Below are 11,935 nucleotides of genomic sequence, written 5' to 3' on the forward strand. Positions count from 1 at the left end.
GTATATATATATATGTATATGTATATGTATATATGTATATGTATATATGTGTGTATATATATGTATGTGTATATGTATATATACACATATATACATATACATATATTTAAAAATAGGTTTCACCACCACCATTATGCTGAATTGTGATTGCTAAATGAATTATGCAATTAGATGAGTGGACACCGTGTGGGGTTTTATTTATAGAAATGCAGCCTTGCATTTTTTTTTACATCTGAAATAGACTAAAGTTAAAGTGCTTCAATCTTTTCTATAAAATAGAGAAACTACTACCAAGAGTATATATCAAAAACGCACTGACATGCAGCAGTGCTGGCATACACTAATGCAATAGAATTCAACCCCATTGTGCACAAATCCGATTCAACCCTTGTGAATCAATAATAGCATTATCATAATGAAGTCTCTGCTGAGTTCTGATTGGCTGGCTGAGGCTTTTGACCTCTAAACAGTCAGATGGAGGAAGTGAAGAGCAGACTGTCATGACTGCTCAATGACTAGTAAGAGTGCATGATGTGCCTTTTGCATGGAATCAGTTGACAAGAAAATGTGTTGCTATACTATTAGTATTATGGGTATAGTGCAATAATTATGTGTTTATTTGTTGCTATTGTTACATGAAAAGCTTTGTGCTCATGTGACAGGGTTGAAAAAATCAAATCTGGTGGATTTACTTTGAAACAATTTTCACTCATGAATAGCTAGTACATTTTTTACAAATTATTACAAAGAAACTGCAAGACATTGAATTAAAAATTACAATTTGAAGTAGATAGACTGAAATGGTATTTTCTTGTAAAATGGACCCCAATAATCTGTTTTATTTACAACTTCATAAAATAATTTTTACAGTGTTTAATTTGTCATTTATATTTAGCATCCAAAGGCCTAAAACAGGGTTTCCCAAACTGGTATTCATGAGATAACTGCTGTGGGGTTGTGAGTTGATCAAAATGTAATAATTTGTTAAATCTTTAAAATGTACAATTAAAATAAATAATTGTAAAATAATAACAATCAAAATAATGTATTTGCCAAAAAATGAAGTATTTTATTTGTTTACTTGCATGTCATGTGAGCGTTAACCAACATCAGAGAACCGTGAACATGTAAATGTGTTGATAAATTGTTGAAATATTAACTTAAAATCTCAAGTAAATATTTTGTCAAAGCGGTTTGGCTTACAAAATTTTGGGAATCCCTGGCCTAAAACATATATGCACACCAACATATTTAAGTGCATACATGAGACAAATTACCATGATGAGAAACCTCTTTATTTGTATGTAAATGTACATACATTAGTTCATAATGTGCAGAACATTTCTGTGTGTGTTTCTCAGGTGACTCACCATATATGTGTGGTATCTTAAATTCTTAATGCACAGTGCTAGAGCAGCACTCTCTGGTCTGACTATGAGTGTGTGTGTGTTTGTGCCGAAAGCCATGATGACTCAGGTCCCTCCACCCTCTCATAAGACCAACGGCCATCACTGGTGCAACTCACAGAAACTCTAGCACAGTTCAGCCTAACGTCCTACAGCAAACAATCAGTCAGGTAGGCAGAGACAGAGCTTCTAAAAATTTCTCCCTTCCCTGTCTGACGTGTTTAAGGCCTTTAATTTGAGTTATTAGCTCATGCTTTAGAGCAGTGGTCCTCAGCTGGCAGGTTGCGACCAAAAATTGGGTCACAGGTTTGTCTGATTGGATTGCAGGCAGTGTTGAAGATACTAAATGCAAATAATAAAACGCATCTATATAATTGTTCATAGTTAGATAGCAAAATAAACAGACTTCCTTAAAAGGAAAAACAAAACCGTTCCTATTTTGTTTGTTGTTGATATCAAAGACTGTGTCCAATTAGACTCTATTTTTAATGCAAATTCATCTGTCACTTGGTGGAAGCAGCCAAACTAGGCAGATGCCAACATGGACAGGTTGCATTGTGCAAAAATAATTACAACTTTGGTACTGTTGGGCTGCCTCTTGACATTCAATTAAAGTAAACCTTGTTGAGAACTTGAAAGGTTTGTTTTTAGAAGTAGTACAAAGTGTGGATACTTAATTTAGGATTGACAGGATGTCTTGATGTGAGAATCTTTCTGAATCACACACACCATAGAAGACAAACAGGATGTGGGCAGGTGTACTCTGTTTGCTTAACCGTCTTCTGGAAGTGCCAGAGACACGTCATTCTGAAGTAACATTTTTTGTATCTCTCTTCCTCTCCCGTCTTTCTTAACTTGTATTTGCTTCGTCTTGTACTTTGTCTTCGTCAGTTGTCACACCAAAATTCTCTTCCTGTGTCTCTCTCTGTCTTTTCCAGGCAAGGACAATCACGTTTAACCACAGTCTCAGGAAAAAGAAAACTATCAGGCCCCTGCAACGTTCTCTGCTCTGAAAACAAACCTTTAAATGCACAAGCTCAGTGCTGAGAGAGAATTGCTTGGATTGGAACTCCCTCCGTGTACACAAACACTCTCACACACACACACACACACACACACACGTGCACACAGAGACTTCCCTGTTCCGTTTCTGCTAAGGGCACAAATTGAAAGACTGAAAAGGTTTTTCTTTAATAGCCCAGTATGAACTCCAGACCAAATGTGGCCTGCCTTTCTGCACTATAATGGAAATATAGCTAATTTTGCAAAAATAAAAACACCAATACCTTGAAACTGGAATTAGCATCGTTTTTTTGTGAAGAGGAACGAAGCCTGTGCGTGATCAGCTCAGACTGTGAGTCACTGTGAACAAGTCAACAGGAGCGCTACACCAACAAAGGAGAACATGACATCGCATGGAAAACTTAGAAAGGAAAAGGGGAGTCTGGCGGAGTATGAGACACAAATCAAAGGTAAAAACTTGATCTAATGCTGTCCCTTTCACTTGGCTAGGTAGTACAGACTAATGTACTTCTCTACATGTAATGTTTGTTCTGTGTGTGAGATGTAGGCCTGCACTGTGATGTATTTATAGGCAATATTAGAGATGCTGTCTTCCCTCATCCAATCAGCTCTCAGCCCCAGGCCAGGGACACTAGTGCAGGGGGATACAAAGTCATCAGTTCATGCCGCTTTTTGTGCTGAAAACCATCCATATGTGATCTCTTTCCCTTCTGTCTCTTTGCTCAGAGGTGCGGGGTCAGCTCTCAGAGCAGCTAAAAATCCTAGACGCCCAGGTGGAGGTCAAGACACAGCAGCTGCAGGATCTTAGCGAGTACCTGCGCAGACGGGGGGAGATTGAGGCAGAGTATGCCCGCTCTCTGGAGAAACTCAGCGAGAGGTTCACAGTGAAGACCAAGAGGTACTTATCCTGCTTTTAGCACCGATGAAGTCAAACTGAGATGTGGCCTAGTGATGTATATCTACTTATCGTTATAGATAGATAGATAGATAGACATTGATTTATAGATTGATAGCTCTATGGATAGATAGAAAGATATATGTATGAGTGAGTCAATGAATCATTCACTCAACCAATTCATTCAAACACGCTGGTTCTTTCAGTAACCAAATAAAAGACTGGCTGCGCCTGAAATTGCATACTCTCTGAGTAGGTACTTCTTTTGAATAAGCAATCATTTAGTCACCTTCTAAAAAGTACTTTCTATATAGTACGAATGTGTGTAGTATGAATGCAATCCAGACGTACTATATTCATCATTTTGTCATTGTCATATGACCAACCAGCATCAGTTGCTTCGTCTAACTGCCATTCATAAATCCTGCCTGTGGCCTCGTGAGATAGTAAAATATCCATTGGTGTTATGAATACTCTAGATAGAATAGAATTTGGACATACTATTCTGTTCACATGCTGTTTTATAGTATAGTAGGGAAGTATGCAATATCGGATGCAGCCACTGTATCTGTGGATAAGTCATTGAATCATTAACTCAACCGATTCATTCAAACATACTGGTTCTTTCAGTAACCAATTAAACTACTGTCTCTGTGAGTCATTGAATCATTTGCTCAACTGATTAGTTCAAAAACACTCATTCATTTAGGAACACCACTACTGCCACAATAGCTGTGACTTTTTTCTGTTTTTTTTTTCATTGGCAGAGCAAACGTTCGTAAAGCAACTAGCAATATTACGTCTAAAATATGTTACTTAATATTATTACATGGCTTTGTGGAATACTTGATTCTGATTGGTCAGTCGCGACATTCCGATGTATGTTGTTCCTCGATAACAACCGGTAAAAGCTGATAACACAGGCTCATCTGGGTAACTGAAGTCGGCGCTATACACTTGCTAGGAAAAAATTTTCTTACACAGTGTGTGTGTATATATATATATATATATATATATATTTGTTGAATGTGCATATATTGGCATTAATCTTATTGTGAACAATTTTTCATAACTGGATCTTCTGGTGAAACCAGACTTCTCTCTGGTGATGTATACCAGACTTTAACCACTTAGTCCACTTTTTTAATTTTTTTTTTTACAGTTAATTGCAAGCACAGTCAGATCTGCCTCCATCCAATCAACAACTGATAGATAGAACCAAGTCGACATATTTTCTTTTTCGATAACCTGTTTCACTCAGATTTGTCACAATACAGAAGAAAAGATCTGTCACTATTTCTGTTACATTGAAACTTTAACCTTTCATTCACTCCTGTCTCTCTTTAGGAAGGAGCAGTTGGACCTGTCGGTGGCTCAGTGCTGGTCTGTTCTGCTGACCCAGACCAGGCAGGAGAGCCGAGATCACAGTTCACTGAGTGAGCTTTGCTGCAACACACTCACGCAGCGGCTCTCACACTGCATAGAGGACACATACCGCCTGGCAAAACGGGTACAGAAATCTCTCTCTTCCACTCTATTACCAGATCTGACATCTAAATCCCCCTTCTTCTCTTCCTCTCTTATTAACCAACATAACACTCCCACACAAAACACAGCCAAACCATCTTCCTTATTTCTTATTCTCTGTTTCAGAGCAAGGAGGTGGGACTCCAGATGCAGGATGAGCTCTTGAAAGTCACCACAGAGCTGCAGACGGTAGGTTGGAGGCCGTTAGGTGTGAGCATGCTAAATTTACACGCTTAAAAGCAACTGAAACAGAACTGAACTGAACTGAAATAGAGTCCAAATTGCATCAGCCTTGAATTACACCATCTCGCTGTGGCCAGAGACTGCATGATTAAACTAAACTAAATACCATTTGATGCACATATTTGCACATCCATTCATGATTGAATATGTCTGCATGTCTTTCTATAGACCCTTAAGTTTCAGTTCATTTTGGTTCATCCTGTAGCACAAAAAGCCCACATGCCCCCCCGCTTTCCAGAGATCATTTCTAGCTGTGCTCGGGTCAGAGCTGCAAGATCAAGCCCACTGACCCCGGCTGACAGCAGCTGTGCGCTCTCTACCCTCCAGTAGACAAACAGCTTGCCTACCACAAGTGTCTTGGCTCAAGGCTCACTGATTTTTTCATGTTTGCGTGCATGTTCTTTTTGCAGTCTTACAAGGTATTTAATGTCGCTGAAAATAGATACACTAAGCTTGATCATAAAAAATAAAAATAGAGCTTGAATTTGAGTGTCACAACATGAATATTGCTTTATTCATAAATAAAACAATAAAATTACAATTATTGGCTTACTATGTTAAACAATAATTTAAAAAAATTGATTTGCCCATTATTATTATATTTTAAATATGTTTTAAATTTGTAAATAGGCTTAAAATATCTGTCTTATTATGTTAAAACAATTTTAAAGTAAAATAAGCATTTTTATAATAATACTTACATATAATACTAATAATAATAATAATAATAATAATAATAATTATATAATTAGTTTTTTAATCCTGTTTTATTCACAAATCTAACAATAATCCAAAAATGATCGGTCTCATTATGTTACAATAAATTTAAAAAAAAAAGTATTTGCCCATGAAGTAAAAATAACGTTTACCGTGTTTTAAGGATGTTTAGATAATACTGGAAAAAGATGAATGAATATGAATTAAGAAAATTACTTTTTGCTGTGCATGTTGTAAAAGTGTTTAATTTCTGACAGGCTTTGAAAACTTACCATCAGTACCACATAGACTGTTTGGCTGCTGAAGGTAAGCTCAAAGAGGCCACACGACTGGAGGAGAAACAGACGGGCAAGTCAGCTGATCTCGGGCTCAGCCAATCAGGAGGGCAGAGGCGCAGTTCTGTGAAAAAAATGGAGAGACTGATGGAGAAGGTAAAAATGGTGGTTTGTAAGAATGAAAGATGGTGACATCCGGAGCTTTGCTCTGTGAAGATGGCACAGGAAGAGCAGTATCTCGCATTATCTCTAACCCCCCAGTTTCCACTGTACATGTGTTTTCATCACAGAGACAAGGGAAAGTACAAGAAACTCAGCTGAAGTGCACTAAAGCTCGTAACGACTACTTGCTCAACTTGGCAGCAGCTAATGCCTCCATGAATAAGTACTATCTGCAGGACATTTGCACTCTGATTGATGTGAGTCTAAAACACTGCTGTCCCATTACCATCTGTCTAGACACTCTTTATTTGATGTCATTAGGTTTTAGTTCCCTTTTCATCTAGAATTGACCCTTGACCAAAATATAGCACAGAGCATTTTATCTAATGTATTTACTGTTTGCAGAATGTGTCCATTGAGAGAGCTCTAGAGAAAACCATCTACACTACCATTGAAAATATGAACGCACTGTACTGATTTATGTTTCTCATGGTCTTAAACAACTTTTGATCTAAAGATTTATACTTAAATATTTTAAATTACATTTAAAGACAAATAAAAATAGTGCCTATGTTCACAAAACTATTTTTAATGAGTAAGTAGGAGCATAAACGTGCAGGAAAAGAGCTGACACATGTCTAGCATACATATAAACCCCCTTAGGACTGTTTAAAAGAATCCCAGGATGCACCTCATGAAGTCACTTGATAATTTCCACACGTGTCATTTTATAGTTTCAATGACTTCACTATTGTTCTACTTTTTGACTGGTACTGTATATCTTTTGTGGCATTGATATCTTCAGCTCTCAAAAGTGTCTGATGATTTGTTATTCCCACTGCCTGAGGCACATTGTAGAACATGTCAAATCCAGAACATCACAGCAGGTGTGAATCAGAACAGTCATGTTTGCTCAAACAATGACATTATTTTTCTCTTTTTGTCTTTGTCTCGCCATCTGGTTGATGTTGAATGCAGTGCACAGATCTGGGGTATCACCTGTCTGTGTCTCGGGTTATACGCGGTTACCTCTCCAACAGAAACCGAACTGTCCACAATATGAAAAATGGCCTTCAGCAGCTAGACACAGCGGTGACTGGAATCAACCAGGGCCAGGATAGAGATGCTCTGCTCCAGGCCCACAACATGGCATTCTGTCTGCCCTTACGCTTTCAGCACCAGCCCCATGAAGGAGACCAGGTGACGCATGAGAATGATCATCTGCATTTAGTAGGGCTTTCAGTAGCTCTTGAATTAATGAAATCCTTGAAATATTGTAGCGTTATAATTTGTATAATCATAATTATATATATTACAAACTAAAACTTTTGTAATGTTTTAGTGCAATACAAGTAATATTTTATATACACTACCATTTTAAAGTTTAATGACAGTAAATCCTTTTTTTAATGCTGTTCTTTCAAACTTTTCATCAAAAATCCTGAAAAAATGTCTCTCAGTTTCCACAAAAATATTGAGCAGCACAACTGTTTTCAATATTGATAATAATAAGAAATGTTCCTTCAGTAGTAAATCAGCATATTAGAATGATTTCTCATGATCATGTGACACTGAAGAATGGAAAATTGAGCATTACATCACAGATATAAATTACATTTTAAAATATATTGAAATGGAAAACAATTATTCTAAATTGCAGTAATATTTTCATAATATTACTGTTTTTACTGTAATAAAATCTTACGATTCCAAACTTTTGAATAGTGGTGTATTATAAATTAATATATTCTAAAACAAAAATCTATCACATCTATTGTTTATATACAATATAAATTCTATTAATGTATATAAGCTTAACTTAATGGCACAAGTAAATTTGTGTTTATTCACTGGTCTAGTACTTCATCCTGACCAGCAATAGTTGTCACCTATGATAATTTTTTTGCTAACTTAAAGGGTTTGCTATTAAGGTGTTACCAAGGTAAAATGAATAGTATTCAGCTGGTCATGTGTTCTTAACACAGTGGCCACCATGAGGGGCCATCATTATGTATAATAAAAATATCTGGTGTATGTGACAGGTGTGTGAGGTGAGCGCAGAAGGTCAGGTGAGGTATGAGCTCGAGACCAGATTCCAGCAGCTTCAGTCCAGACTGGCATCTGTTACCTTGGAAACTGAGGAGGTAAAATCTGTGCCACACTCTTTATTTTTGTGCACTCCTTCAGAGATGCTCATAGCAGTACTGTGTGTTTCTCTGACTCTTATTATTTTGCTTTTTTCAAGTGGGTTTGTGAACAACCCCTTTTTTGCTACTCGCATATCTTAAACTTGTGAAATTCCTTCAGATTAGTAAGACACTTAAGACAACACTCTCAAATCTTCTGGAGAGTGTCTGTGATGATGACTGCAACCCCACCCCTGATGCCTCCGCCACCCCATCAGTGGAGAGCACAGGTGATGGCACAGGAACCAAACCCAGCCTCGCCAAACGCAGAGCCAATCAACAGGACACAGAGACCTTCTACTTCACAGTAAGATCACCTCCTCTTGTCCTAGATTGATGTGCTTTATGACCAAAAATATGTGGACACCCCCTACTATTCATTAAAGATGCATTATATACACTGAACAAAATTATAAACGCAACACTTTTGTTTTTGCCCCCATTTTTCATGAGCTGAACTCAAAGATCTAAGACTTTTTCTATGTACACAAAAGGCCTATTTCTCTCAAATATTGTTCACAAATCTGTCTAAATCTGTGTTAGTGAGCACTTCTCCTTTGCCGAGATAATCCATCCACCTCACAGGTGTGGCATATCAAGATGCTGATTAGACAGCATGATTATTGCACAGGTGTGCCTTAGGCTGGCCACAATAAAAGGCCACTCTAAAATGTGTAGTTTTATCACACAGCACAATGCCACAGATGTCGCAAGTTTTGAGGGAGCGTGCAATTGGCATGCTTACTGCAGGAATGTCCACCAGAGCTGTTGCCCGTGAATTGAATGTTAATTTCTCTACCATAAGCCGTCTCCAAAGGCGTTTCAGAGAATTTGGCAGTACATCCAACCGGCCTCACAACCGCAGACCACGTGTAACCACACCAGCCCAGGACCTCCACATCCAGCATCTTCACCTCCAAGATCGTCTGAGACCAGCCACCCGTACAGCTGCTGCAACAATCGGTTCGCATAACCAAAGAATTTCTACACAGACTGTCAGAAACCGTCTCAGGGAAGCTCATCTGCATGCTCGTCGTCCTCATCGGGGTCTCGACCTGACTGCAGTTCGTCGTCGTAACCGACTTTAGTGGGCAAATGCTCACATTCGATGGTTGAGTTCAGCTCATGAAAAATGGGGGCAAAAACAAAAGTGTTGCGTTTATAATTTTGTTCAGTGTAGATCAAAAGTCACAGTAAAGACAGGAAAGATTTCTATTTCACATAAATTGTTCTTTTGAACTTTCTATTTGTCAAATGTATCATGGTTTCCACAGAAATAACAAGCAGCATAACTGTTTTCAACATTAATAATAATAATAAGAAATGTTTCTGAGCAGCAAATATTACATATTACAATTATTTCTGAAGGTTCACGTGACACTGAAGACTGGAGTAATGATGCTGAAAATTCAGATTTGCATCACAGGAATAAATTATAATTTAAAATATATTTAAATAGAGAACGGGTATTTTAAATTGTAATAATATTTCACTATTTTTACTGTATTTTCTAATCAAATAAATTTTCGAGATTTTTTTCAAAAACATTAAAAAAATCTTACCAATCTCAAACTTTTGAACAGTAGTTATACTTTTGGCCATATTATGTCCATGCAAATCTTAGAGCAGAAAAGTAAATACCTTGATGACTAACAATAACATAGGCATTCATGTATTCAATGGATTTTTTTTTCAGAAAGTGAAGGAGCATATAAGTGGCAGCTCTCTGACCTCGAAACTCCAAGTCAAGCATGACCTACTTAAAGAGGCCATACAGAAAGGTAACTAACCACAACTAACCAGCTCTTCAACTAAGAATAAAAAGAAAGTAGGTAAATAATAAAATGAAAAAAAAAATGTGTGAAAGAAGTTTGTCGCTGTGCCCTAACAAAATATAGGGTACGATGGTGTAAGATGTCTTATCACAATAAAAGTTGCAACACTAAAGTAGCAACAGTGACTTTAGTAACTATAGGATTTTGGTGGAAACTATGTGATGGAGTAACTGTCAACTTAACTGTAATTTTTTTATCCTTATGCTCCCTCTCTGTCTCTTTTGCAGCTGAGGCCATTGATAGCGATCCCTCCAGGTATGTCTCCCATCCCATCTGTCTCTCTGTGACTATGTGCTGTTCACACAGTCATGTGCTGAAAACATTGGCCACAATCCAGCAAACATCTGCTCTTGTTTCCTGGCCGGCGGTCTTTGCGTGTTCAGCAGAAATTAAGATGGCTCCATTGAGAAATTTAATGATAAGTTTAAACTACTCGAGTGATTGAACGAATCACAATCAGTTTCATAATGAGGCTAAAACATTGTGGGATAAATAGTGTATTGACTCAAAACTGTGTGAATGCTCTATAGAACATTTCTGTTGTGTTGTTGTCTGTTCTGTGTGAATTACTGTTATGTTAGCATGTTTGCATGAGTACACTGATGCCATAGTGTCACAGTGGAGTGCCGGTGTATATATTTCCCAGAATGCAACCTGGTAGGGCAGTGCGTGTGCGGAAAGCCAGGCCCTGCTCCCAGTACAACCACAAACTCTTCTCTGGAGATATGCTCTCCTTCATTCAGGTATAACCCTGCGGCTGACAGCCCTCTGATCTCTTACAGATAGAGTTCTGTAATGTTCTTGCTGTGCTCCTATAACTTCATTCCCTCCGTGGCTTCCTTAACACTAGTGCCTTGTTCACATTGTGTTTCCGGTCATGTGTGTTGCATTTGTACACTTCTGGTATGGCTTTAAGCATGGCAACCCCTTTGTCTGATTATGACTTGTGACACAGTAACACATCTGGTTTATTAATGTGGCCTGTTAATGATTATTTGTGAATTGTGACCTTTTGGTTTGACCAGTCGGGTTGTAAATCTACAAGGTGAATGTTATATAATAAGAACATATTTGGAAATATTATGCTCACTTCATGCTCCCCCAGTAAGATTAGAGACATTGGCACGGTTTGCATGATTGATTGTGTTACCGAATCTTATTTGAAATGACATGCTACGTTATTTGCATAAAGTGGCATGGCTGCTTATTAAATTGGGTGAGACAGACGCGTTCACAGTTTCCTCTCCAGGCATCTGTGCAGCTTAATAATCCATGTGTTAGCCAACAAAAATGTGTGTTCACCTGTGTGTGTGAGTGGAGGCATGCATATTTTTGTGCATGTTCGCGCTCATAAGATCCACTGCGCTATTCTCTGAATACTGCAGTCATCATTCAATGCTTATCCAAGCCTCTTCCTTAGTGAAATGCTTGGTGATATTTGTATTTATTGTCTCTTCTATGTTATGCTTTACTTTCAATGAGAAGCTGCATTGTTTGCATAGGCTATAACATATGAAAACAATGCTGCTTTTCATTGAAAGCAAAGCCAAAAGAGTCTAACAGTGACTGTCCAGTTTTTCAACCCTACTTGGTTTCTCCGTTGAGATAAAAAAAAAAAAGTTAATGGAGCGAACTATAATCCCATAAAGCATTGTGAATGAACTAA

General features: G+C 37.8%; 1 protein-coding gene across 6 annotated transcripts in view; it reads left to right on the forward strand.

Moving 5' to 3' along the window:
* LOC107657026 (SLIT-ROBO Rho GTPase-activating protein 3-like) overlaps positions 1-11,935 on the forward strand; it is a 32,206-nt gene that overhangs the window by 8,537 nt on the left and 11,734 nt on the right. For 4 of the 6 annotated variants that reach the window (XM_016445015.1, XM_016445012.1, XM_016445016.1 and 1 more), the window contains 12 exons: positions 2,345-2,878; positions 3,156-3,327; positions 4,672-4,834; positions 4,978-5,040; positions 6,069-6,242; positions 6,377-6,505; positions 7,227-7,448; positions 8,291-8,392; positions 8,556-8,741; positions 10,131-10,215; positions 10,497-10,524; positions 10,916-11,012. In XM_016445015.1, the coding sequence (XP_016300501.1) occupies positions 2,812-2,878; positions 3,156-3,327; positions 4,672-4,834; positions 4,978-5,040; positions 6,069-6,242; positions 6,377-6,505; positions 7,227-7,448; positions 8,291-8,392; positions 8,556-8,741; positions 10,131-10,215; positions 10,497-10,524; positions 10,916-11,012 (1,488 nt within the window). In that variant the 5' untranslated portion in view covers positions 2,345-2,811. Of the gene's footprint in view, positions 1-1,365; positions 1,577-2,344; positions 2,879-3,155; positions 3,328-4,671; positions 4,835-4,977; positions 5,041-6,068; positions 6,243-6,376; positions 6,506-7,226; positions 7,449-8,290; positions 8,393-8,555; positions 8,742-10,130; positions 10,216-10,496; positions 10,525-10,915; positions 11,013-11,935 lie in introns of those variants that run through there. The other 2 variants (XM_016445013.1, XM_016445017.1) reach the window with 2 other exon arrangements.

The sequence above is a fragment of the Sinocyclocheilus anshuiensis genome, unplaced genomic scaffold (assembly GCF_001515605.1).
Source record: "Sinocyclocheilus anshuiensis isolate Anshui unplaced genomic scaffold, SAMN03320099.WGS_v1.1 scaffold1453, whole genome shotgun sequence".
In the NCBI taxonomy this organism is placed as follows: Eukaryota; Metazoa; Chordata; class Actinopteri; order Cypriniformes; family Cyprinidae; genus Sinocyclocheilus; species Sinocyclocheilus anshuiensis.